This window comes from Equus asinus, chromosome 29 (assembly GCF_041296235.1).
Source record: "Equus asinus isolate D_3611 breed Donkey chromosome 29, EquAss-T2T_v2, whole genome shotgun sequence".
Lineage (NCBI taxonomy): Eukaryota > Metazoa > Chordata > Mammalia > Perissodactyla > Equidae > Equus > Equus asinus.
In genome coordinates this window covers 27,059,604-27,083,273 of record NC_091818.1, presented here as the reverse complement: position 1 = coordinate 27,083,273, position 23,670 = coordinate 27,059,604, and the positions used below count along the sequence as shown (strand labels likewise).

Here is a 23,670-nt window from a genome sequence, read left to right as displayed (position 1 = left end):
GGTTTAGGATTATCTAGTTTGAATAATTTCAAGGGCTCTGGGGCATAGGGGCTGCTGCTGGTTGTCTGGTACCTGGCCTTGGGGTGATTAGAGCAGTGGAATGTAGTGACTGGAGTGTAAAATAGATAGAGATGGTTGGGGTTATGGGCTCAGGATTGGTTGGGTTGCCTTTGAAAGCTAGCTGGGGAGTTCTTTGCTATCTCCAGGAATTAGCTAGCCCTGGGAGGGGCAGTCCCCTCCAGTGTTTGCAAGGCCTCGAAGTATCAAAAATACATAATGACAAGATTTTACACAGGTTGAATAAGATCTCTTTTATTCCTAGTTTTCTGATAGTTTATAGAGTGAATGCATATTGAGTTTTGTCACATGTGTTTTTGCATCTGTCGGATGATTATATGTTTCATTTAAAATAATATGATGAATTTCATTGTTTTGTTTTCAAATGTTTCATCAACCTTGTATTCCTGGGATAAACTTCACTTGGTCATAGTGTATTATCCTTTTTATATATTGCTGGATTTAAGTTGCTCATATTTTATTAAATATTTTTGTATCTGTGTACATGAGGGATGTTAGTAATTGTCTTCTTTTGTAGTTTCTTTTCAGGTTTTGGTGTTATTGGTATATTCATTAGTATTATTTATGCTGAACTTAGAAAATGGTTTTGGAAGTGGTCTCTATTTTTTGGGAGTGTTTGTGAGATTGATGCTGTTTCTTCCTTGGTGTTTGAAGGCATTTACTGGTGAAAAAATCTGAGCCTAGAGAATTTTGGGGAAGGATTTTGATAATGAATTTGACAAGGTGCTCTTTAGATTTTCTGTTTAATCTTGTCAATTGTGGTAAATTGTATTTTTCAAGGAGTTTTCCATTTCATGCAAGTTGTTGAATTGGTTAGCATAAAGTTATTAATAATCTTTTGTCCTTTTAGTATCTGTGGATCCTATGGTGATAATTCCTTCTTTATTCCTGATATTGGTAATTTGTGTGTGTGTGTTTTTAAATCAATTTAGCTAGAGGATTATCAGCTTTGTCAGTCTTTCCAAAGGACCAGCTTTGACTTTAAATTTCCTCTCCTGTTTCTTTTCTGTTTCATTGTTTTCTGTTCTTATCCTTACTATTTCCTTTCTTCTACTTACTTTGGGTTTACTTTGCATTTTCTTTTTACATTTTTTTTTTTTTGTGTGTGTAAGATTAGCCCTGAGCTAAGATCTGCTGCCAGTCCTCCTCTTTTTGCTGAGTAAGACTGGCCCTGAGCTAACATCCATGCCCATCTTCCTCTACTGTATACATGGGACACCTGCCACAGCATGGTGTGCCAAGCAGTGCCATGTCTGCATCCAGGATCCGAACCGGTGAACCCCGGGTTGCAGAAGCGGAACATGTGCACTTAACCGCTGCGCCACAAGGCTGGCCTCCTACTTTGCATTTTTATAGAGTCTGTAGGAGGAATCTTAGGTCATTAATTTTAAACTTTTTTTTCTAATGTGGTAAGGAACCTACTTTGTATGATTTCAGTCCTTTTAAATTCATGTGTCTTGTTTTTTGGCACAGTATATGGTCTTTTGTGGTGAATGTACCATGTTTATCTGAAAAGAATGTGTATCGTGGTTTTTAGTATTGCTCAGATTATCCATTTTTTATTATTATTTTTAAGTCTAGTTTTGTCAATGACTGAGACAGAGATGTTAAAATATCTCACTGTGTATGTGGAATTGTGTATTTATCCCTTTGTGACAAGTTGTGCTTCATGTATTTTGAAGCATTGTTATTAGGTACTCATTTATGATTATTAACATCTTCATGATTTGATGCTTATTATTATGAAGTGTCTCCCTTTATTTTCCTGGTCCTGAAATATTTTTTATTAAATATAAAATTAAATGTAGTCACTGTTTTATACTTTTGAGTTGTATGGTATATATTCTTTTATCCATTTACTTTTAACCTGTTTGTGTCTTTGTTTAAAGCAGGTCTCTTATAGATGATGCATAATTGGCTTTTACTTTCATATCTGTGCCAGCACACTTTTAATTAGTTTAGTTTCTTAACATTTAATGTAATTATATGATTGGATTTAGGTGTACCATTTTATTAAGTTTCTTCTGTTTGTCTCATCTTTTTAAAAAAATATATTTTAAAGTTACTATTTAAAAAACAGCTTTAATGATATATAATTCACATACAGTTCAGCAGTGTAAAGTGTACAATTCAGTGGTTTTTGGTTTATTTACATAACTGTGCAGCCATCACTATAATCAATTCTAGAACATTTTCATTACCTCAGAAAGAAACTCTTTGCCCCTTAGCAGCCACTACCCATTACCCAAACCCTCCAGGCCCTGACAAACACTGATCTACTTTCTGTCTCTATTCTGGACATTTCATGTAAGTGGAGTCATACAATATGTAGTGCTCTGTGAGTAGCTTTTTTCTCTTAGCATAATGGTTTTAAGGTTCACTTATGTTGTAGCATGTACTAGAACTTGGTGTCTTTTTATTGTCAAATAACATTCCACTGAATGGATATACCACATTTTATTTACTCATTCATTAGTTGATGGATATTTAGGTTGTAACTACATTTGGGCTTTTATGAATAATGCTGTTATGAACAGTTGTGTACAAATTTTTGGGTAGATGTACGTTTTTGTTTCTTTAGGGGTTGGAATTTTTGAGCCGTGTGATAATTCTGTGTTTAACCTTTTGAGGAATTGCCAAAGCAGCTATACCACTTTACATTCCCATCACCAACATATGAGGGTTCTAATTTCTTCATATCCTTGCCAACAGGATATGTTTTTCTGTTGTTGTTTATCTTTTTGATTTTAGCCATCCTAGTAGTGTCTCATTGTGGTGTTGATTTGTACAGGCATACCTTGGAGATATTGCTGGTTGTGTTCCAGACCACTGCAATAAAGTGAATAGCACAATAAAGTGAGTCATATGAACTTTTTGTTTTCCCAATGCACATAAAAGTTATGTTTACACTATACTGTAGTCTATTAAGTGTGCAATAGCATTATGTCTAAAAAAAACAATGGACATACCTAATTAAAAAATACTTTATTGCTAAAAGATGCTAAACCATCACCTGAACCTTCAGCGAGTCATAATCTTTGTGCTGGTGGAGGGTCTTGCCTTGGTGTTGATGGCTGCTGACCGATCAGGGTGGTGATTGCTGAAGGCTGGAGTGGCTGTAGCAATTTCTAAATATAAGGCAATAGTGAAGTTTCCCCATCAATTGACTCTTCTTTTCGTGAATGATTTCTTTGTAGCATGATGCTGCTTGATAGCATCATACCCACAGTAGAAATTCTTTCAAAATTGGGGTCAATTCTCTCAAACCTTGCTGCACTTTATCAACTAGGTTTATCTTTTGTTGTCATTTCAACATCTTCGCAGCATCTTCAGCAGGAGTGGAATCCATCTCAAAAAACCACTTTCTTTGCTCATCCCTAAGAAGCAACCCCTCATCTGTTAAAGTTTTGTCATGAGATTGCAGCAGTTCAGTCACATTTCCAGATTCCACTTCGAATGCTGGGTCTCTTGTATTTCCACTACATCTGCAGTTACTTGCTCCACTGAAGTCTTGAACCCCTCAAAGTCACCCAGGAAAGTTGGAATCAACTGCTTCCAAATTCCTGTTAATGTTGATATTTTGAGCTCTTCCCATGAATCATGAATGTTCTTAATGGTATCTAGAATGCTGAATCCTTTCCAGAAGGTTTTTTTTTTTTTGCAGAAGATTAGCCCTGAGCTAACTTCTGCTGCCAATCCTCCTTTTTTTGCTGAGGAAGACTGGCCCTGAGCTATCATCTGTGCCCATCTTCTTCTACTTTATATGTGGGACACCTACCACAGCATGGCTTGCCAAGTGGTGCCATGTCAACACCTGGCATCCGAACTGGTGAAGCCCAGGCTGCCGAAGCAGAATGTGGGCACTTAACTGCTGTGCCACTGGGCCAGCCCCTCCAGAAGGTTTTCAATTTACCTTACCCAGATCTATCAGAGAAATCACTATCTATGGCACCTATAGCCTTACAAAAAGTATTTCTAAAATAATAAGACTTGAAAGTTGAAATTACTCCTTGATCCATGGTCTGCAGAATGGCTGTTGTGTCAGCAGGCATGAAAACAACATTAATCTTGTTGTACATCTCTGTTGGAGCTCTTGGATGACTAGGTGCATTGTCAGTGAGCAGTAATATTTGGAAAGGAATCTTCTTCTTCTGAGCAGTAGGTCTCAACAGTGGGCTTAAAATATTCAGTAAACTATGTTGTAAGCGGATGTGCTGTCATCCAGGCTTTGGTTCCATTTATAGAGCACAGGCAGAGTAGATTTTGCCTAATTCTAAACGGCCATAGGATTTGCAGAATGGTAAATGAGAGTTGGCTTCAACTTAAAGTCATCAGCTGCATTAGCCCCTAACAAGAGAGTCAGCCATCATTTGAACCTTGGAAGCCTCCTCTCTAGCTATGAAAGTCCTAGATGGCATCTTCTTCCAGTATAAGACTTGTTTCGTCTACATTGAAAATCTGCTTAGTGTAGCCGCCTTCATTAATTATCGTAGCTGATCTTCTGGAGAACTTGCTGCAGCTTCTCCATCAGCACTTGCTGCTTCACCTTGCACTTTTATGTTATGGAGACAGCTTCTTTCTTTAAACCTCATGAACCAACCTCTCTTAGCTTCGGACTTTTCTTCTGCAGCTTCCTTGCCTCTCTCAGCCTTCACTGAATTGGAGAGTGTTACCGCCTTACTCTGGATTAGGCTTTGGCTTAAGGAAATCTTGTAGCTGGCTTGATCTATCCAGACCACTGAAACTTTCTCCATATCAGCAATAAGGCTGTTTCTCTTTCTTATCATTCATGTGTTCACTGGAGTAACACTTTTAATTTCCTTCAAGAACTTTTCCTTTGCATTCACAACTTGGCCAACTGTTAGGCACAGGAGGCCCAGCTTTCTGCCTATCTCGGCTTTTGACATAGCTTCCTCACTAAGCTTAATCAGTTTCTAGCTTTTGATTTAAGCTGAGAGACAGGCAACTTGTGAACACGTAGAGGCCATTGTAGGGCTATTAATTGGCCTAATTTCAGTGTTTTTGTGTCTCGGAGTATGGAGGCCAAAGGAGAAGGAGAGAGATGGGGGAACACTTGGTTGGTAGAGTGGTCAGAACACACACAACGTTGACCCACATATGGGTGTGGTTTGTGGGTGGACCAAAACAATTGCAATAGTAACATCAAAGATCTCTGATCACGATCATCATTACAAATATAATAATAATAAAAATATTTGAAATATTGTGAAAATTACCAAAATATGACACAGAGACACAAAGTGAGCAAAGTCTGTTGGAAAAATGGCGCAAATAGACTTGCTTGATGCAGGGTTGCCACAGACCTTAAATTTGTAAAAAACATAATAGCTGCAAGGTACAATAAAGCAGAGCGCAATAAAATGAGGTGTACTTTTATTTCCCTAATGACTAATGATGTTAGACATCTTTTCATGGGCTTATTTTGGTCATTTATATGTGTTCTTTGGACAAATGTCTATTCAGATCCTTGGCTCAATTTTTAATTGGGTTATGTATTTTTTTATTATTGAGTGTGGAGCTCTTTATAGGTTCTGGATATAAGTCCCTTATCAGATACGTGACTTGTAAATATTTCCTACATTGTGTTGGTTGTCTTTTACTTGGTGGTATCATTTGCAGCACAAAAGCTTTTAGATTTGGTAAATTCCAATTAATCTATTATTTCTTTTGTTGCCTCTGCTTTGGTGTTCTATCTAAGAAACTATTGTTCAACTCTAGGTCATGAATTATTTACTCCTGTTTTATTCTAAGGGTTTTATAGTGTTAGCTCTTACATTTAAGTACGTGATCCATTGTGAGTTACTTTTTTTATTTTGAGGAAGATCAGCCCTGGGCTAAGATCTGCTGCCAGCCATCCTCTTTTTGCTGAGGAAGACTGGCTCTGAGCTAACATCCGTGCCCATCTTCCTCTACTTCATATGTGGGATGCCTGCCACAGTGTGTCTTGCCAAGTGGTGCCATGTCCGCACCCGGGATCTGAACTGGCAAACCGCGGGCTGCCAAAGCGGAACATGGGAACTTAACTGCTGCGCCACTGGGCTGGCCCCTGAGTTACTTTTATATAGGATATGAAAAACAGTTTACCTTTTGTGCATGTAGATAGGAATTTTTAATGTATCAGTTTTGTAAAGCTATTTTTCTTTGCATTAGTTTCTTAGCATTCCTCTAGTGACTTCAATATGTTTCCTACCTTTTTACAGTCTATTTATATAGTGTACTACTTATAAATATTGTACCACTTCTTGTAAAGTGTAGAAGTCTTGCACCTGTAGAGATTCTGTTGCATCACCTCTGTCTGCTCTCGATTATGCCGTTGTCATATGTATTAGATTTCTACATATTATAAATTCCAGAAGACAATATTACAATTTTTTTTCAATAATTATATGTATTTTTAAGAATTTAAGAACTAAAAGTCTTTTATATTTGCCTTTTGTGGTGCTCTTCTTTGCTTCCTGAAGATTTGCATTTTCATCTAGTACCATTTCCCTTCATTCTGAAGAATTTCTTTTTTTTATTTTAAATATTTTTTATTGAGGTTGTATTGTTTATAACACTGTGTAATTTCAGGTGTATGTTATTGTATGTCAGTTTCTGTATAGAGTGCCTTGTGCTCACCACCAGTAGTCTAGTTTTTATCCGTTAGCATACATATGTACCCCTTTACCCCTTTCGCCTACCTTCCCTCTCCCTTCCCCTCTGGTAACCGCTGATCTGTTCTCTTTATCCATGTGTTTATCTTCTACGTATGAGGGCATTCACACACTATTTGTCTTTCTCTGTCTGGCTTATTTCACTTAACATAATACCCTCAAGTTCTGTCCATGTTGTTGCAAATGTGAAGCTTTTGTCATTTTTTTTTTAATGACTGAGTAGTACTCCATTTGTGTATATATACTACATCTTCTTTATCCATTTATCAGCTGACAGGCACTTGGATTGCTTCCATGTCTTCTATTCTGAATAATGCTGCAATGAACATAGGGGTGCATAGATCTCTTTGTATTGTTGATTTTATGTTCTTTGGATAAATACCCAGGAGTGGAATAGCTGGATCATATGGTATTTCTATTTTTGATTTTTTGAGAAATCTCCATACTGTTTTCCACAGTGGCTGCACCAGTTTGCATTCCCGCCAGCAGTGTATATGGTTCTCTTTTCTCCACATCCTCTCCAACACTTGTTTCTTGCCTTGTCAGTTATAACCATTCTAATGGGTGTGTGGTGATATCTCATTGTAGTTTTGATTGCATTTCCCTAATAGTGATGTTGAATGTCTTTTCATGTGCCTGTTGGCCATCTGTATATCTTCTTTGGAAAAGTGTCTGTTCATATCTGCTGCCCATTTTTTGACCAGGTTGTTTGTCTTTTTGTTGTTGAGTTGTACCAGTTCTTTATATATTTTGGAAATTAACCCTTTGTTGGTTATATGATTTGTAAATATTTTCCTCCCAGTTGGTGGGTTTTTTTTGTTTTGTTCATGGTTTCCTTTGCCCTGCAGAAGCTTTTTAGTCTGATGTAGTCCCGTTTGTGTACTTTGTCTTTTGTTTCCCTTGTATGAGTAGACATGGTATTCAAAAAGATGCTTTTAAGACTGATGTCAAAGAGTGTACTGCCTATGTTTTCTTCTAGGAGTTTTATGGTTTCAGGTCTTACATTCAAGTCTTTAATCCATTTTGAGTTAATTTTTATGTATGGTGTAAGATAATGGTTTACTTTCATTCTTTTGCATGTGGCTGTCCAGTTTTCCCAGCACCGTTTGTTGAAGAGACTTTCCTCTCTCCATTGCATATTCTTGGGTCCTTTGTCAAAGATCCATAGATGTGTGGTTTTATTTTTGGGCTTCAATTCTGTTCCATTGATCTGTGTGTCTGCTTTTGTGCCAATACCATGCTATTTTTATTACTAAAACTTTGTAGTATATTTTGAAGTCATGGATTGTGATGCCTCCACCTTTCTTCTTTTTTCTTAGGATTGTTTTAGCTATTGCTTTTGTTGTTGCATATAAATTTTAGGATTCTTTGTTCTGTAACCATGAAGAATGTCATTGGGATTGCATTGAATCTATAGATTCCTTTAGGTAATATGGACTTTTTTCTTTTTTTTGGAGGAAGATTAGCGCTGAGCTAACTGCTGCCAATCTTCCTCTTTTTGCTGAGTAAGACTGGCCCTGAGCTAACATCCATGCCCATCTTCCTCTGCTTTATATGTGGATCGCCTACCACAGCATGGCTTTTGTCAAGTGGTGCCGTGTCTGCACCGGGATCTGAATCGGCGAACCCCGGGCCGCCAAGAAGTGGAACGTTTGAACTTAACCGTTGCGCCGCCGGGCTGGCCCTAATATGGACATTTTAATTGTGTTTATTCTTCTAGTCCATGAGCATGGAGTGTCTTTCATTTCTTTATGTCCTGAAGAATTTCTTTTAGCCTTTATTGTAGTCCATGTCTGCTAGTGACGTTTGCTCTCTTTTACTTGAAATTCTCTATTTCACCTTCATTTTTTTGTTGTATTTTTGACCTTTAGCTACATGAATGTTTAAAAATTTTTGTATTGAATTATAGTTGACATAAAATATTGTGTTAGTTTCAAGTGTACAACATAGTGATTTGACATTTATATATAGTATGAAATGATCACCTCAATAAGTCTGGTAACCATCTGTCACCATACAAAGTTATTACAGTATTATTGATTATATTCGCAACACTGTGTATTACATCTCCATAACTTACTTATTTTATAACTGGAAGTTTGTAACTCTTAATTCCCTTCCTGTATTTGGCCTAGCCTCCCACCCCTCTTCCCTCTGGCACCACCAAATTGTTCTCTTCATCTTCATTTTTGAAGGATATAATAGTCGAATATAGAATTCTGAGTTGACAGTTTTTTTCTTCAAGTACTTTAAAGATGTTGTTTTACTCTCTTTTGGCTTCCACAGTTTATGATGAGAAACCATCCATTTGTCAGTCACTCTTTTACTGTATTTGATGTGTCATTTTCTCTTGTCTGCTTCCAGATATTTCCCTTTGTTTCCTGTTTAGCAAGCAGTTTGGCTACTTGGGGCTTGCTGAGCTTCCTGAATCCATGAGGTTTTCTTCCTTTAAATTGTAGAAATTTTCATCGATTGTTTCTGTAAAATTTTCTTTCCTGCCATACTCTTATATTTATATTCCCCGTCTCCCTGACTCCTTTCCTCCTTTTCCAGGCCTTTAGTTATACGTGTTAGATTTCTTGATACTTTTCAATAGGTCCCTGAAGCTCTGTTCATTTTTTCACTATTTTCTCTTTTTCAGATTAGATCCTGTCTATTTGATGTAGCTTCAAGCTCACTGACTCTTTCCTTTGTCATCATGGTTTCACTATTAAGCCTGTTTTGTGAATTTTTCACTTTGTGAAATTTTAATTAGAATTTTTATTTGTTTTTGTTTGTAGTTTCTATTCCTCTGTTGAGGTTTTTTATTTTACTTATTATAGGTACATTTTCATTCACCTCATAGAACTTGGTTATAATAGCTATTTTAAAGCCTAATTCCAATGTCTAGGTCATCTTAGAGTTGACCTTCATTCATTGTCTTTTATCTTGAGCATTATTAACATTTTTGTGGCTCTTCGTACATGAGGTAACTGGGCTTGTTTCCTAGATGTTGTGAATATTATATGTGAGAAGTCTTGATCCTGTTATATTTCTTTGAAAAAATTGATATTGCTTTTATCAGGTAGTTGATTTGGTTGGACTCAAACTGCCTATTATATATTTTGAGCAGTTGCTTAAATCTCCTTTTTTTAAACAAGTTTTATTTTTCCTTTTTCTCCCCCAAATCCCCTGGTACATAGTTGTATATTTTTTGTTGTGGGTCCTTCTAGTTGTGGCATGTGGGATGCTGCCTCAGCATGGCTTGATGAGCGGTGCCATGTCCGCGCCCAGGATCTGAACCAGTGAAACTTTGGTCCGCCAAAGCAGAACGCGCAAACTTAACCACTTGGCCACAGGGCCAGCCCCCTTAGATCTCATTTTATTATTATTTTTTACAATTTTTTTCTTTTTTTCTTTCTTTTTTTGTTTTTTTTTTAAAGATTTTTATTTTTTCCTTTTTCTCCCCAAAGCCCCCCGGTACATAGTTGTATATTCTTCATTATGGGTCCTTCTAGTTGTGGCATGTGGGACGCTGCCTCAGTGTCGTTTGATGAGCAGTGCCATGTCTGCGCCCAAGATTCGAACCAACGAAACACTGGGCCACCTGCAGCGGAGCGCGCAAACTTAACCACTCAGCCACGGGGCCAGCCCCACAATTTTTTTTCTGTTTAAGATTCGCACGTGTGCTAGCATCTGTTGTCAATCTTCTCCTCCAGCTTTTTGTCCCCAAAGCCCCCCCAGTACATAGTTGTATATTTTAGTTGTAAATCCGTCTCATTCTGCTTTGTGGGATGCCACCTCAGCATGGCCTGATGAGCGGTACCATGTCCACACCCAGGATCTGAACTGGCGAAACCTTGGGCCCCTGAAGTGGAGTGCGCGAACTCCACCACTTGGCCATGGTGCAGGTCCCTCATTTTATTTCTTTTCTTTTCCTTAACTGGGCTCTACTACACCCTCTGCACGGATGATCTAGGGTCAGTGCGAGATTTGGACAGTCTATACATAAAAATTTGGGGACTCTCCTCTGGTTCTCTCCCCTTCTGGATTCAGACCTCATTTTTCCAGTTGCTCTGAACTTTATCTTCTGGTTTTTCCAATATTAGGACTATAGGAGCCACCATGGGCTGACTGTGGCTTGTCTTCAGGTTAAGAGTCCTAAAAAATGGGAAACTCTTCTTGAGCTGGTCCCTTCCAAATTTTGACATCTGGTGGGAAGCTAGAATCTGGCTGCTTATCTGTATCAGGGTTTGTCTCTTAGAAGCTTACTCAGCTGTTTTGGAGGTAGAAATTCATTTTATCATGGATTTAAAAATATTTGGCGTGTTTCAGTCTGTTGTAATTATTATCTTTATTCGCCTTAAGTGATTCATCTTTGGCCAACAGGAGCCTCTATGTTTTTTTTGAGATGACTAAAGTAGCCTTTTATAGCTTCCTTGCTGTCTGATAGAATAAGGTATTCTGGGCTTACTTGACCCAGACCTGGAATCATCCACTCCCCCAGGAGTCCTGATTCCTTTGGGAAATGCTGTTTGTGGAGACCACAGCATTGGCACTAGGCGTGCTCATTTCTACTGTTTTAGTCATGAGTCTAAAACATAAGAAAACGTAGGTTTATTTAGATTTATTTTTCTGTTTTGCTTAAAAAAAGAAGAAATGATGATGGTAAATGTTTTATCCTACAGATACTTTTTTATGCCACAATGACATCTTTTGTATAATATGAGAATTTCAAACTTAAAAGTTGAATTTATCCTTCTTATTGGCCTATACTATTATTTTCAATTATTGTCTTGTTGCTTTTTGTAATATAATGGTGGTCACAGTCTGGGGAAACCAGTATAGCTGAGTAGATTGTTACATAGCCACAGCCTCCTAAAGGTCAGTATTTTGGGTGAACTTGATTTAATGAAATATAGTGAGTTTTATCCTATGGCAAAAGAATCTAATAATAAAGTAGAAAAAGTATTTGGAAAGTGATGCCTACGTTGTAAAGATGGACAGTAGTTGTATGCTTTCTTGGTATACTATGCGATGTAGAAAAGACAGAACCACCTGTGTAACTTCTACTTCTTTGGGCCATTCCAATTAAAGGGTTTTTTCCTTGGTAAAAACGTAATGAGATCTTGAATGTGTGCTTTTTTTTTTTTTTTGTCTCTTATAAAGTGTACCCTTTCTTAGGGTTTACTTGTGCTTTTTAACACTACCTGTGATCCGTAAGAATGGATCTTTGGAATTCTGATAGTAATGTGTAGCTGCAGCCTTCCCTATGAAGCCTTTCCTGTGGGATTGATTTCCTGTGGAATCTGGAGTCTTGCTTGTGCAGGGGCTCTCATCCCAGATCCGTTCTTCCTGAGCTTAGGGTATAGCCTTCTAGCTGTAACTTAAACCTACTTTTCCTTTCCTGTAATCATTTTTTCTCTCAAGTCTCCTAGTTATTATTATCTTTAGTACTATGACATAATCATAGTATTTTAATTAGCAAACAATAATGTATCTCTGTAAAAATTTAAATCATAAGAGAAATGAAATATTGTGAAATAAAGAAATAAATTCACTCATAATCTTACCATCCTCACCATAGTCTTTTTAATATATTTTGTGTATTTTCTTTTAGAGTTTTCTTTTGTGCATTTTTTTAGCTCAGTTAAAATATTTTGAAAATAATGTTAGTTTCCTCAGTGTTATGCAGGCTTTTTATAAAATGCTTATAAACAGCCATATAAAACATTTTTGTACACATTTTTCATGTCTTGAAATTAAAGTATGTAAATGATATAAAAATGACGTATAGTACTTAATAAATGCTGTTTCTATTATGTTATTTCCTTTGCCTCTCTAGAAGTGAAGTAATTGAATCAGTATTTTTCATGAATCGTATTGCTAAATTACTCTCTAAAAGAATTGCATTATAGGGCCATCAACAGTGTATGAGAATAAATGTTAAGTGCACTCTGAACATTAGGGATTATCTTTTCAGAAAAGCTTTGCTAACTTAGTGGGGAAAAATGCCTATTATTTATTTGTGGTTTTTATATTAATATTCTTTGAATATAAGTGAGGCTAAGTGTTTTCTCATATATTTGTTGCATCTGCTTTTCGTTACTTAAAAAGTCCTTTTAAAAATCTTTTTTGAATTGTCTATTCTACTGTTTTTCTTTGTAGAAGTTTTTAATTCCTTAAATTGACTAATTTTTTTTGTTCTTATGTTGAAATTGTTTTTCAAACAGTTTGAATTTATATTAGTGATCAGTAAGGTTTAAGGGTCTAATGTGAATTTTCTCTTTTCCAGTTGCTAAACAATTATTCTTAACACCTGGTCATCCCAAAGAGTAATCTGTCTCTGGTTATAGTCTTTATATTAGATTTAGTTATACTTCTACTAGCACCTGTTTCTTTCTCACAAGGTAAATCACGCAACTAATATTGTTTCCATCTGTGAGAGAGGTTGCTGTATAGTTAGAAACAAATTATTGCCTGCAATTAGCAAGTGTTTGTGCTTTTGCTCCTCCCACCTGTTCGTCACATATTTTTTGAGTTACCATGTCTTGAGATTGTGATAGATCCTAGGGTTACAGCCATGAAATGAAATTTATAATCTAGCAGGAGATAAACGCAATCGCGTAATGGGGGCCGGCCCTGTGGCCGAGTGGTTAAGTTCGTGTGCTCTGCTTGGCGGCTCAGGGTTTCGCTGGTTCAGATGCTGGGCGCGGACATGGCACTGCTCGTCAAGCCATGCTGAGTCAGTGTCCCACATGCCCCAACTGGAAGGACCCACAATTAAAAATACACAGCTGTGTACTGGGGGGCTTTGAGGAGAAAAAGAAAAGATAAAATCTTAAAAAAAAAAAAAAACCACCTTAATTGCGTATCTAATTGTGATTGCAATATATGACAAGAAGGAAAGTATAGTCAATTCATATGGCACCTTACCTGACATAGGGATTCAGAAAAATCTTCTGTGAGGTAGTGACTTTAAACAAGGACCTGAGTGATGAATAGAAGGTATCCAGCTGTGAAAGAGGGTTGGGGTGAAGGACAGTATTCTAGGTGGAGTAATACAACACATTTAAAGGTGATGAAGCGGGAACGAGCTTTGGAGTGTTTACAGAATTGAAAGGAGAAAAGGCAACGTTGCTCAGATGGTAAGATATTGAAAAGGGAGAAGGTCGTGGAAGTGAGGGGGAGTAGATCACATAGGGAATCCATTGAAGGGTTGTGAGAGGGCCAGTGATACATTGGACTTGCATTTTTGAAGTTCACTCTGTATATTGGTGGGGGTTAGGTAAGAGTAAATGCGGGGCGACTGTTTAGTTAGGGGGTCACTGAAGTGGTCCTGATGAAAGTTGATGTTCGCTTGCAGTTGACTAATATTGTAGATGGAGAGAGGTTGTCAAATCTCATCAGTATTTAGGAGGAGAAATGGGCAAAATGTGGCAATTGATTAAATATGAGGTTAGGGAGTAAGGTGAAGCTGTCAAAAGGTTATGTCTAGGTGTCTTGTGTGTGCAATATGTGGTTGAGAGTGTCATTACAAAGATAGGGGAAACTGTAGGAAAAGCAAGTGTTGACGTAGATTTTGGACAGAGCTTAAAGTGTCTATGTATTGTGGGAAGTTTTAGATGTGGATCCAAGCCAGCTCTGAATAGGAGGTAAATTTAGGAGTCACTGGTATTTCCTAGTAATTTAGTTAGTAATAGATGTATAGAAAATGAATGAGATTGCCCAGTGTTTAACATGAAATAAGTAGACATCTTAAGCCAGAGCCCTGAGGAGCTACCACATTTAAAGGTTGGATAAGGTGATCAGAAGGGTGCTGCCAATGAGATAAGAGGAAAATCAGGAGAGTAAAATAATAGAAGACAAGAAATATAGGATCTCATGGCTTATGTTCTGTGTATTTATTCACCATTCTGTTTTAATTTCCTGCTCTTATTTTCCTTTCTAATTTATTTATGTTACTGTATTATATGCTACAAAACCTCTTTGGGGAACAAGGTAGGGTACAATAATAAATACTCAAGTATGACCTCCAGGAACATATGCTTCACAGTAAGACAATGTCATTGAAACTTATCCTGTTGATTATTTTTACAATTGTATTGTCTTGTCAGTAGTGAAAGAAATGGTAGTACTGGCTCTGTGTTTACTTTTGGTTTTCAGTTGTGGGAGTGGTAGGGAGAGGGATCCATAATAACTCTTGAGTACCATTTTGTGTGAATACTAAGAGTAATGAGAATAAGTGGAGCAGTTCCTTCTTTCCAGAATGCAGGTCAGCACATGTGAGAGCATGCCTTCCCACTTGAATCAGCCTTCTAAATTCTTGAGTTTGGCTCTTTAGGAGAAACCAAACCTGACTGACTACAATAATCCCAGCTGATCCTAGACAGAAAGTAAAGGGGTAGAGGGAGATGTTAAAAACTGGGTCCCAGTTCTATGTTGAGCGAATTTTTTGTTTTTGTTAATGTAATGTTAAAAAAAATTGTGGCAGGAATTTAAAAGTTAAGTAAAATCCACGTTTTAAAAGTTATCTGGTGCTCTGAGGAAGATTACATATCAAGGAGAATTACTTAGTGAGGAATGTTCTGAAATACTCTTTGTGGCAACTAGTACAAATGCTGCTCCCACATTTTTGGTAGGTTTGAAGTTACAGGGAAGACGTTATTTTTGGTAATCTGAAACGTTTCTTTGTTTCCTTTCTTTTTTTTTTGTAGAGATGTGAACTGTGTCCTCACAAGGATGGAGCTTTAAAAAGAACAGATAATGGGGGTAAGTGTGGAGACTTTTGAAAACATTTTTATTGAAAACTGGAGTAGGAGAGTATTTAAAAATTTGTTAGTTCATATTATATCAAAATAAATAGTGTTTACCACTCAAATATTTTTAACAGTAATGGGTCTAATTTATGAATCCTTTTTTAATTGAAATAGAATTTTTCTACTTTGTGGACAAACTCAAGCGTTGTTTTTTTTTCTTTCTTTTTTTCTTTTTTGAGGAGGAGGATTTGCCCTGAGTTAACATCTGTGCCCATCTTCCTCTATTTTGTATGTAGGTTGCTGCTACAGCATGACCGCCAAGGAGTGGTGTGTGTAGGTCTGTGCCTAGGAACCAAACCTGGGCCACCAAAGCGGAGCGCGCTGAGCTTAACCACTAGGCCACGAAGCCAGCCCCAAGCATTGTTTTTTTTTAATGCAGAATGATCCACATACTTTTATTTTTTGTAACAGATTTTATTTTTCCTTTTTCTCCCAAAGCCCTCCGGTACATAGCTGTGTACTTTTAGTTGTGGGTCCTTCTAGTTGTGGCACGTTGGATGCCTCCTCAGCATGGCTTGACAATCGGTACCATGTCTGTGCCCAGGATTTGAACTGGCGAAACCCTGGGCTGCTGAAGCAGAGCGTGCAAACTTAACCACTTGGCCACAGGTCCGGCCCAACCCACATACTTCTAATTGAAATCTTGATATCCTTTTATGGATACAATTTCATATGTTATAAATTATTTTTGGAAAAATAAGCCACTTTTCTTTTTTTTTTTTTGTTAGAGCTAAAATCTATTGTTTTAGATTCTTTTTTTCTCTCTTTAGTGTATTGTTAGGTGATATTTCTAGTGAATGTTAATTTTAATACCCTGAGGATCAGTGTTGCTTGAGCAGAAAGAAATGCTAACTTCTGTGTCTAAATTTTGGTATGCTTTCCTGAGAACGCTTGTGTATGTATTTCTCATTTTCATCTCCACTTTGAGTTACCTTTCTCAGAGAAATCCATGTTTCTTAACTCAGTGCCATTCTTCAATATGTAGACACAAATTTGTTAAACCGTGGCATACTGTGAAAATTAAGTAACTGATGAAGAAACAAAAAAGTAGAGCGATGATTACTATTAGTATACTCCTCTGTTTTGGGCAGCCAACTGTAAAGTATTTCTGGCGTAGAATAGAATAGTGGCATGAGTAAATAAAAGGGAAAAATACAATGCTTTTGGCTATATGTTTTAAATTTCATGTTTAGACTATGTTATACAGTCATATTGTCCAAAAATTTTTAAAAATATTAAAATCCTTCGTCCTACTTCTGTTTACCATCTGCCCAGTTTCTCAGCAACTTTCCTGCGTCCAACGTAATTGCTGTTAGTACTTTTTTGCTTATCCTTCTAGGTTTTTTTTTGCATATAGAAATAAATACAAATAGATGAATATTTTCATCTCCGATTTTTATACAAATGGATGAATATTATATATACTTTCTTGCATCTTAATTCTTTTTACTGAGCAATCTATTACCCATAAAGAACTTTTTTTTACTGTATGTTAGGTAATCACTCACCTGTTGATGGACTTTCTAATCTTTTGCATTTATGGCTAATGCTTACATGTGTGTTATTTTGCTTGTATTCAAGGGCATCTGTAGGATTATTAATTCCCCAAAGTGGAAATTTTGGGTCAAAGGGATTTTGCAGTTGATTTTGGTAGATATTCCCAAATTGTTCTCCCTAGTGATTGTACCAATTTATGTTCCCAGCAGCAATGAATGAATAAGCTATTCTCCATACCCTTGATAATCCAGTAGGTGAAAATTGGTATCTCAGAGCAGTTATTTTGCATTTCTCTTACTCTGAGTGAAGCTGAGCATATTTTCATATTTTTAAGAGCAATTTGTATTTTCTCTTCTGTGGTCTGTTCATACATATGCTTTTTCTGTTTGGTTGTTGATCCTTTTCCTTCTGATTTGTTGGCATTTTCATAGGAGCCCCTCATACATTAGGCTTTTGTGATATGAGTTGGACTAGTTTTTGCCCAGTTGTTAGTCTTTGCTCGTGGAGCTTTTTACCATGCAGAAGTTTTTGACTTTTATTTAGTTGAATTTATTAATGTTATCTTTCATGGCTTGTGTATTTTGAACCATTAGTTAGAAAGGCCTTCCCTACTCCAAAATTATAAAGGAATTCTTTCATGTTTTCCTCTAGCATTTTTATGGTTTCTTTTTTTTTACAGTTTAATCTTTGATACATTTGGAATGTATCCAGGTAATACAATGTGAGGTATGGATCCAACTTTATTTTTTCCTAGATGCTAAAATGCTACCATTTGTCCCATCACCATTTATTGAACAGTTCATCTTTTCCTCACTGATTTGACATGCTGTCTTTGTTATAGTCTAAATTTGATGTGTATTTAAAAAATTCTAACTCAATTGTGTTCCAAAATTGATTGGTAAGTTATTTTGGAGCCTGGAATGCATTTTCCTGTAGAAATGTTAATTATATTTCTAGACTAGTTAACAAAACCCCACAGTGAACCTGATGTAAAGTATTGATAATGCTATTCTTTAATATCAAATGCCTACTTATCATTGCTGGAAAATATGTTCCAGGTTTTAGTTTAGGTTTTCTTTTCTTTGTCGTCAGAATTGGGAGTTTCTCAATTCAACTTTAAATTTACTTCATCTCGACTGCTCTATAGTTCTCAGTTGTTAAAGGTAAGTGTTTTAATATAGTGTTGAAGTGTTTTAACATCATGTGTGAAAAGTGGGGTATTATAGGCAAAGGGAGAATTCAAATGATATAGACACAGGTATATCAAGGAATTAAAATGATTGGGAATTGGACTGTAAGGTTTGAGTGGTAGGCCTTCTGAGAGGTGAAGCTGAAGACATACGCAAGGTTTTCTTCCCTTCCTCTCTTGCTTGTCCATCTCTTCTTTTCTTGCCCTTTCCCTTCTCCTTTTTGCCCTCCTTTCCTCCCTTCCTTTTTTTCTCATACTAAGGACTTGATCCTGTTGAATGTTGGGGGAGGCATTGAAGCTGAAGAATAACATGAGATTTCTATTTTAGAAAGATCACTCATATCACTGTGATGAATGGATTGCAAGGGTATGAGACCAGACCAACTATAAAAAAGAAAAGTGGAGCTGGATCATAAGTGCATTTAACATACTTAAAATCAGCTATATGGCCTGGGGGAGTTGAGGGAGATAGACAAAAAGAAATAATTTAAATTATAGAGGTAATTCAATCTGCATTTTACTCACTGAGCATATGCTATAGGCAAATCTATATGAAAATCCCTTGTGAGTGATTGTAAGGCTTTCCCAACCATCATTGACAAAGGCGTCAAGTGTGTTATTGAGCAGGTCAGGCAAGAGGTGGTGATGCCTTATTACATTCTTGAAGAAGAAATTTTTAAATGAATTAGGGCCATTGATAGACACTATTTGACAGAAAAGTTAGAAGAACTTATAAAGTCCAACAGGGTTGTGTATTCAAGATAATGAGCTATATAATGTACTTTCTCTATTGGAATTTTAAGGGATTTTTCAAGGATAGTTTTGCTTATGTTTATTTTTTGCTTTATGCTCTGATGTTAGAATCAAAAATCCACTAAGATAAGACTGCTTTATTGCAGTTTTATTGCAGTAAGTCCAAGGGTATGATGATGAGTGACTGGTTGAAGACAGTAGGAGAGATAAAAATGAAGGAATAGCCGTCAGAGATAGATTAAGGTGGTAAAATTTTACAGGTATATTTTTGGAAAATGCTTTTATTAGGGAAAAATTTCAAGCATACATAAAAGTAGAAAGGATTTGTAGGTACCTAGCTTTAACATTGATCAAGTCATGGCCAGTCTTGTTTCATCTATCCCCTTTCCTATCCCATTCTTCTGATTATTTTGAATTCTGTGAGCATCTCTAACATAACTAGATATTTGGGAAATGCACACTATAGTATCACACCTAAAAAACTGACAAGGATTTTTTAAAAAAATTTTTTATTGAGTTATGGTAGTTTACAACCTTGTGAAATTTCAATTGTACATTATTGTTTGTGAGTCGTGTTGTAGGTGCACCGCTTCATCCTTTGTGCTCACCCCTTACGCCCCCTTTCTGTTCTTTTTGTCTACATATTTAACTTCCACATATGAGTGGAGTCATACACAGATTGTCTTGTTCTATCTGGCTTATTTCACTTAACGTAATACCCTCAAGGTCCATCCATGTTGTTGTGAATGGGACGATTTTATTCTTTTTTATGGCTGAGTAGTATTCCGTTGTATATACATACCATATCTTCTTTATCCAGTCATCAGTTGATGGGCACTTAGGCTGCTTCCACGTCTTGGCTATTGTAAATAATGCTGCAATGAACATAGGGGTGCATGGGACTTTTGAAATTGCTGACTTCAAGTTCTTAGGATAGATGCCCAATAGTGGGATGGCTGGGTCATATGGTATTTCTATTTTTAATTTTTTGAGAAATCTCTGTACTGTTTTCTATAGTGGCTGCAACAGTTTGCATTCCCACCAGCAGTGTATGGGGGTTCCTTTTTCTCCACAGCCTCTCCCATATTTGTTACTTTTTGTTTTTTGGTTATTTTTGCCATTCTATCTTAGTGTAGTTTTGATTTGCATTTCCCTGATGATCAGTGATGATGAACATCTTTTCATGTGCCTATTGGCCACCCATATATCTTCTTTGGAGAAATGTCTGTTCATGTCTCCTGCCCATTTTTTGATTGGGTTGTTTGATTTTTTTGTTGTTGAGTTTTTTATATATTATGGAGATTAACCCTTTGTTGGATACATGACCTGCAAATATTTTTTCCCAATTGGTGGGTTTGTTTTTATTTCAATCCTGTTTTTCCTTGACTTGAAGAAGCTCTGTAGTCTGATGAAGTCCCATTTGTTTATTCTTTCTGTTGTTTCCCTTCTCTGAGAAGACATGGTGTCTGAAAAGATCCTTTTAATACTGATGTCAAAGAGTGTACTGCCTATATTTTCTTCTAGAAGCCTTATGGTTTCAGGTCTTACCTTTAGGTCGTTGATCCATTTTGAGTTTATTTTGGTGAATAGTGAGAAAGAATGGTCAGTTTTCATTCTTTTACATGTGGCTTTCTGGTTTTCCCTGCATCATTTGTTGAAAAGACTTTTCTTTTTTCCATTGTATGCCCTCACCTCCTTTGTCGAAGATTAGCTATCCATAGATGTGTGGTTTTATTTCTGGGCTTTCAATTCTGTTACATTGATCTGTGCACCTGTTTTTGTACCAGTATCATGCTGTTTTGATTACTGTAGCTTTGTAGTATGTTTTGAAGTCAGGGGTTGTGATGCGTCCAGCTTTGCTCTTTTTTCTCAGGATTGCTTTGGCAGTTCGGGATCTTTTTTGCCTCAAATGAATTCTCAGCTTTTTTTTCTTGTAACTAATTTCTAGCTTTATAGCATTATGATCGGAGAAGATGCTTGTTATTATTTCAATTGGTTTAAATTTATAGAGGCTTGCCTTGTTTTGCAACATATGGTCTATCCTTGAGAATGTTCTGCGCGCACTTGAGAAGAATGTGTGTTCTGCTGTTTTGGGATGGAGTGTTCTATATATGTCTATTGAGTCCAACTGTTTTAGCTTTTTGTTTAATTCCACTGTTTCCTTGTTGATTTTCTGTCTGGATGATCTGTCCAATGATGTGAGTGGGGTGTTGAGGTCCTGTCCTATTATTGTATTATTTTTGATATCTTCTTTTAGGTTTGTTAATAGTTGCTTTATGAACTTGGGTGCTCCTCTGTTGGGGTACATAGATATTTATAAGCATTATTTCTTCTTGATGGAGTGTCCCTTTGATCATTATGTACTGCCCCTTTTGTCTCTCTTTACCTGCCTTATCTTGAAATCCTGTTTGTCTGATAGAAGTATTGTGACACCTGCTTTCTTTTGTTTGCCATTAGCTTGGAGTATCGTCTTCTACCCATTCACTCTGAGCTTGTATTTGTCATTGGAGCTGAGGTGTATTTCCTGGAGGCAAGAAATTGTTGGATCTTGTTCTTTATTCCATCTTGGCACTCTTTGTCTTTTTATTGGAGAGTTCAGTCCCTTAACGTTGAGGTTGATTACTGATGTATGAGGGCTTAATGCTGTCATTCTATGACTTGTTTTCCAGTTTTCCTGCATTTCCTTTGTTTCTCATTCTGTGTGTTTTGGTCTACCCATTGACTTCTACAGTTTGTTATGCTGTGTTTCTTAGTTTTTTCCTTATTTATTTTTTGTGTCTCTGTTCTGCTCTTTAGTTTAATGGCTACCCTGAAGTTTGTATTCAGAATCTCATGCATAACACAGTCCACTTTCTGATGGCCTCTTATTTTCTTAGTCTAAACTGATTCAGTCCCTTTCCTCCTCCCCTCCTAAGTTATTCTCATCTTATTCCAACTTGTGTTGTTTGTTTGTGGTTAAAGTGACAAGATTGTCTTTGTTTTCGGTGCTTTCCTTCCCTGTATCCTAATGCTATAGTTGAATATTTGCTGTCCTATTTTGAGTCTATCTATCTGTCTCCTTACTCTGTGTTTTGTGACCCCTTTCTCCCTTTTTTTCTTTTTTCAGATATGAGGGCCTTCTTGAGGATTTCTTGTAGGGCGTGTCTCGTGGCTATGAAGTCCCTTAGCTTTTGTTTGTCTGGGAAAGATTTAATTTCTCCCTCATATCTGAAGGACATTTTTGCTGGATAGAGTATTCTTGGCTGAAGATTTTTATCTTTTAAAGTTTTGAATATGTCTTTCCATTCTCTTCTAGCTTGTAAGGTTTCTTCAGAGAAGTCTGCTGAAAGTCTGATAGGGGTTCCTTTCTAGGTTATTTTCTTCTGCCTTGCTTCCCTGAATATTCTTTCTTTGTAACCATTTTTGCCATTTTTACTATTATATGCTTTGCAGTAGGTCTTTTTACATTGACAAATCTAGGATATCTGAAAGCTTCCTTCACTCACGTTTCTCTCTCATTCCCTAGAGTTGGAAACTTCTCTGCTATTATTTCTTTGAGCACCCTTTCTGCTCCATTCTCCTTCTTTTCACCTTCTTGGATACCTATAATTCTTATGTTTCATTTTCTCATTGAGTTGGATGTTTCTCGGAGATTTTCTTTATTTCTTTTTTGTCTTAGTTCTCTCTCCTCCTCTGTCTGGAGCCATTCAACATGTCTATCTTCAATTATGCTGATTTGCTCCTCTCTGGTGTCCACACGAGCATTCAGGGAATCCATATTTTGTTTTATCTCTTCCATTGGGTCTTTCATCTATAGTATTTCTGATCAATTCTTCTTTATAGTTTAAATCTCTTTTGTGAAGTAGCTCCTGAACTCATTGAATTATTTCTATTTTCTTTTATCTTATTGAGTTTTTTGATGATAGCTATTCTGAATTCATTGTCGTTTAGTTTACTTATTTCTGAGTCCTCAGGACAGAATTCTGGGTATTTATTGTTTTCCCTCTGGTCTGGAGATTTGATGAATTATTGGATGCTGCAGGTATGGTTTTTCTGCATTGTGATTTTATTTGGTTGCAGTTACAGCCTATCGCCACTAGATGGGGATCGAGAGCCGTGTATTCTGAGCCCTCGCATTTAGCTGAGGTGGCGCAGCACAGTGCAGTTTGGGGGTTGGGGTGGGGAGCACTTTCTTTTGTCTGCCGACCTGGGTTTCCTGATCAGCTCCTGCTGTCTAGTCTCCTGGCATCTTGGCTTGATGAGGCTATCCCACGTGAAAGTTTTCGCCCTGTTAGACAGCTTCCCTCTTGGCTGCAAGGGCGCTAGGGAGTCATGGGTGATCCTGCAGTCGTGCCACACCCCCTCCCCCACTACTTCCCTCACAGTGCCTCCCAGGGCAACGATCCCAGTCTTTAGGGGAGGGAGCGAAGCTCTCACTTACCCTGTTCCGGGTCCTCCGAGGGGGCTCCAGCCTCTCTGCCCTCTGTCATTTGGCTCCTGTGACTCTCCCAGGATTCCTGTGTTATTAGCATATTTTCTGTTGGAATACAGTTGCTCCTTTTTGTTGTATGTTGCGGGGAGAGAGTCCTGGGCAAGTTCACTCCACCATGATGCTGATGTCAGTCCTGACAAGAATTTTTAAAAACTGTTGAATATCCAGTCATTGTTCACATTTTCTTGATTGTCTCCTAAATATATTTTT

The 23,670-nt window shown here is 37.1% G+C and overlaps 1 protein-coding gene across 22 annotated transcripts in view; it reads left to right on the top strand.

Annotated features, from left to right (window-relative positions):
• Positions 1–23,670, top strand: part of MLLT10 (MLLT10 histone lysine methyltransferase DOT1L cofactor) — a 258,500-nt gene that overhangs the window by 34,416 nt on the left and 200,414 nt on the right. For 20 of the 22 annotated variants that reach the window (XR_011499305.1, XM_070501151.1, XM_070501159.1 and 17 more), the window contains one exon: positions 15,449–15,503. The exons of 1 other annotated variant lie outside the window; for it this stretch is intronic. Coding sequence is in view for 18 of the 21 variants with exons in the window: in XM_070501151.1 (XP_070357252.1) it covers positions 15,449–15,503 (55 nt within the window). In the remaining 3 variants the exon portion in view is untranslated. Of the gene's footprint in view, positions 1–15,448; positions 15,504–17,726; positions 17,774–23,670 lie in introns of all 22 variants that reach the window. One more of the 22 variants, XM_070501163.1, reaches the window with a different exon arrangement.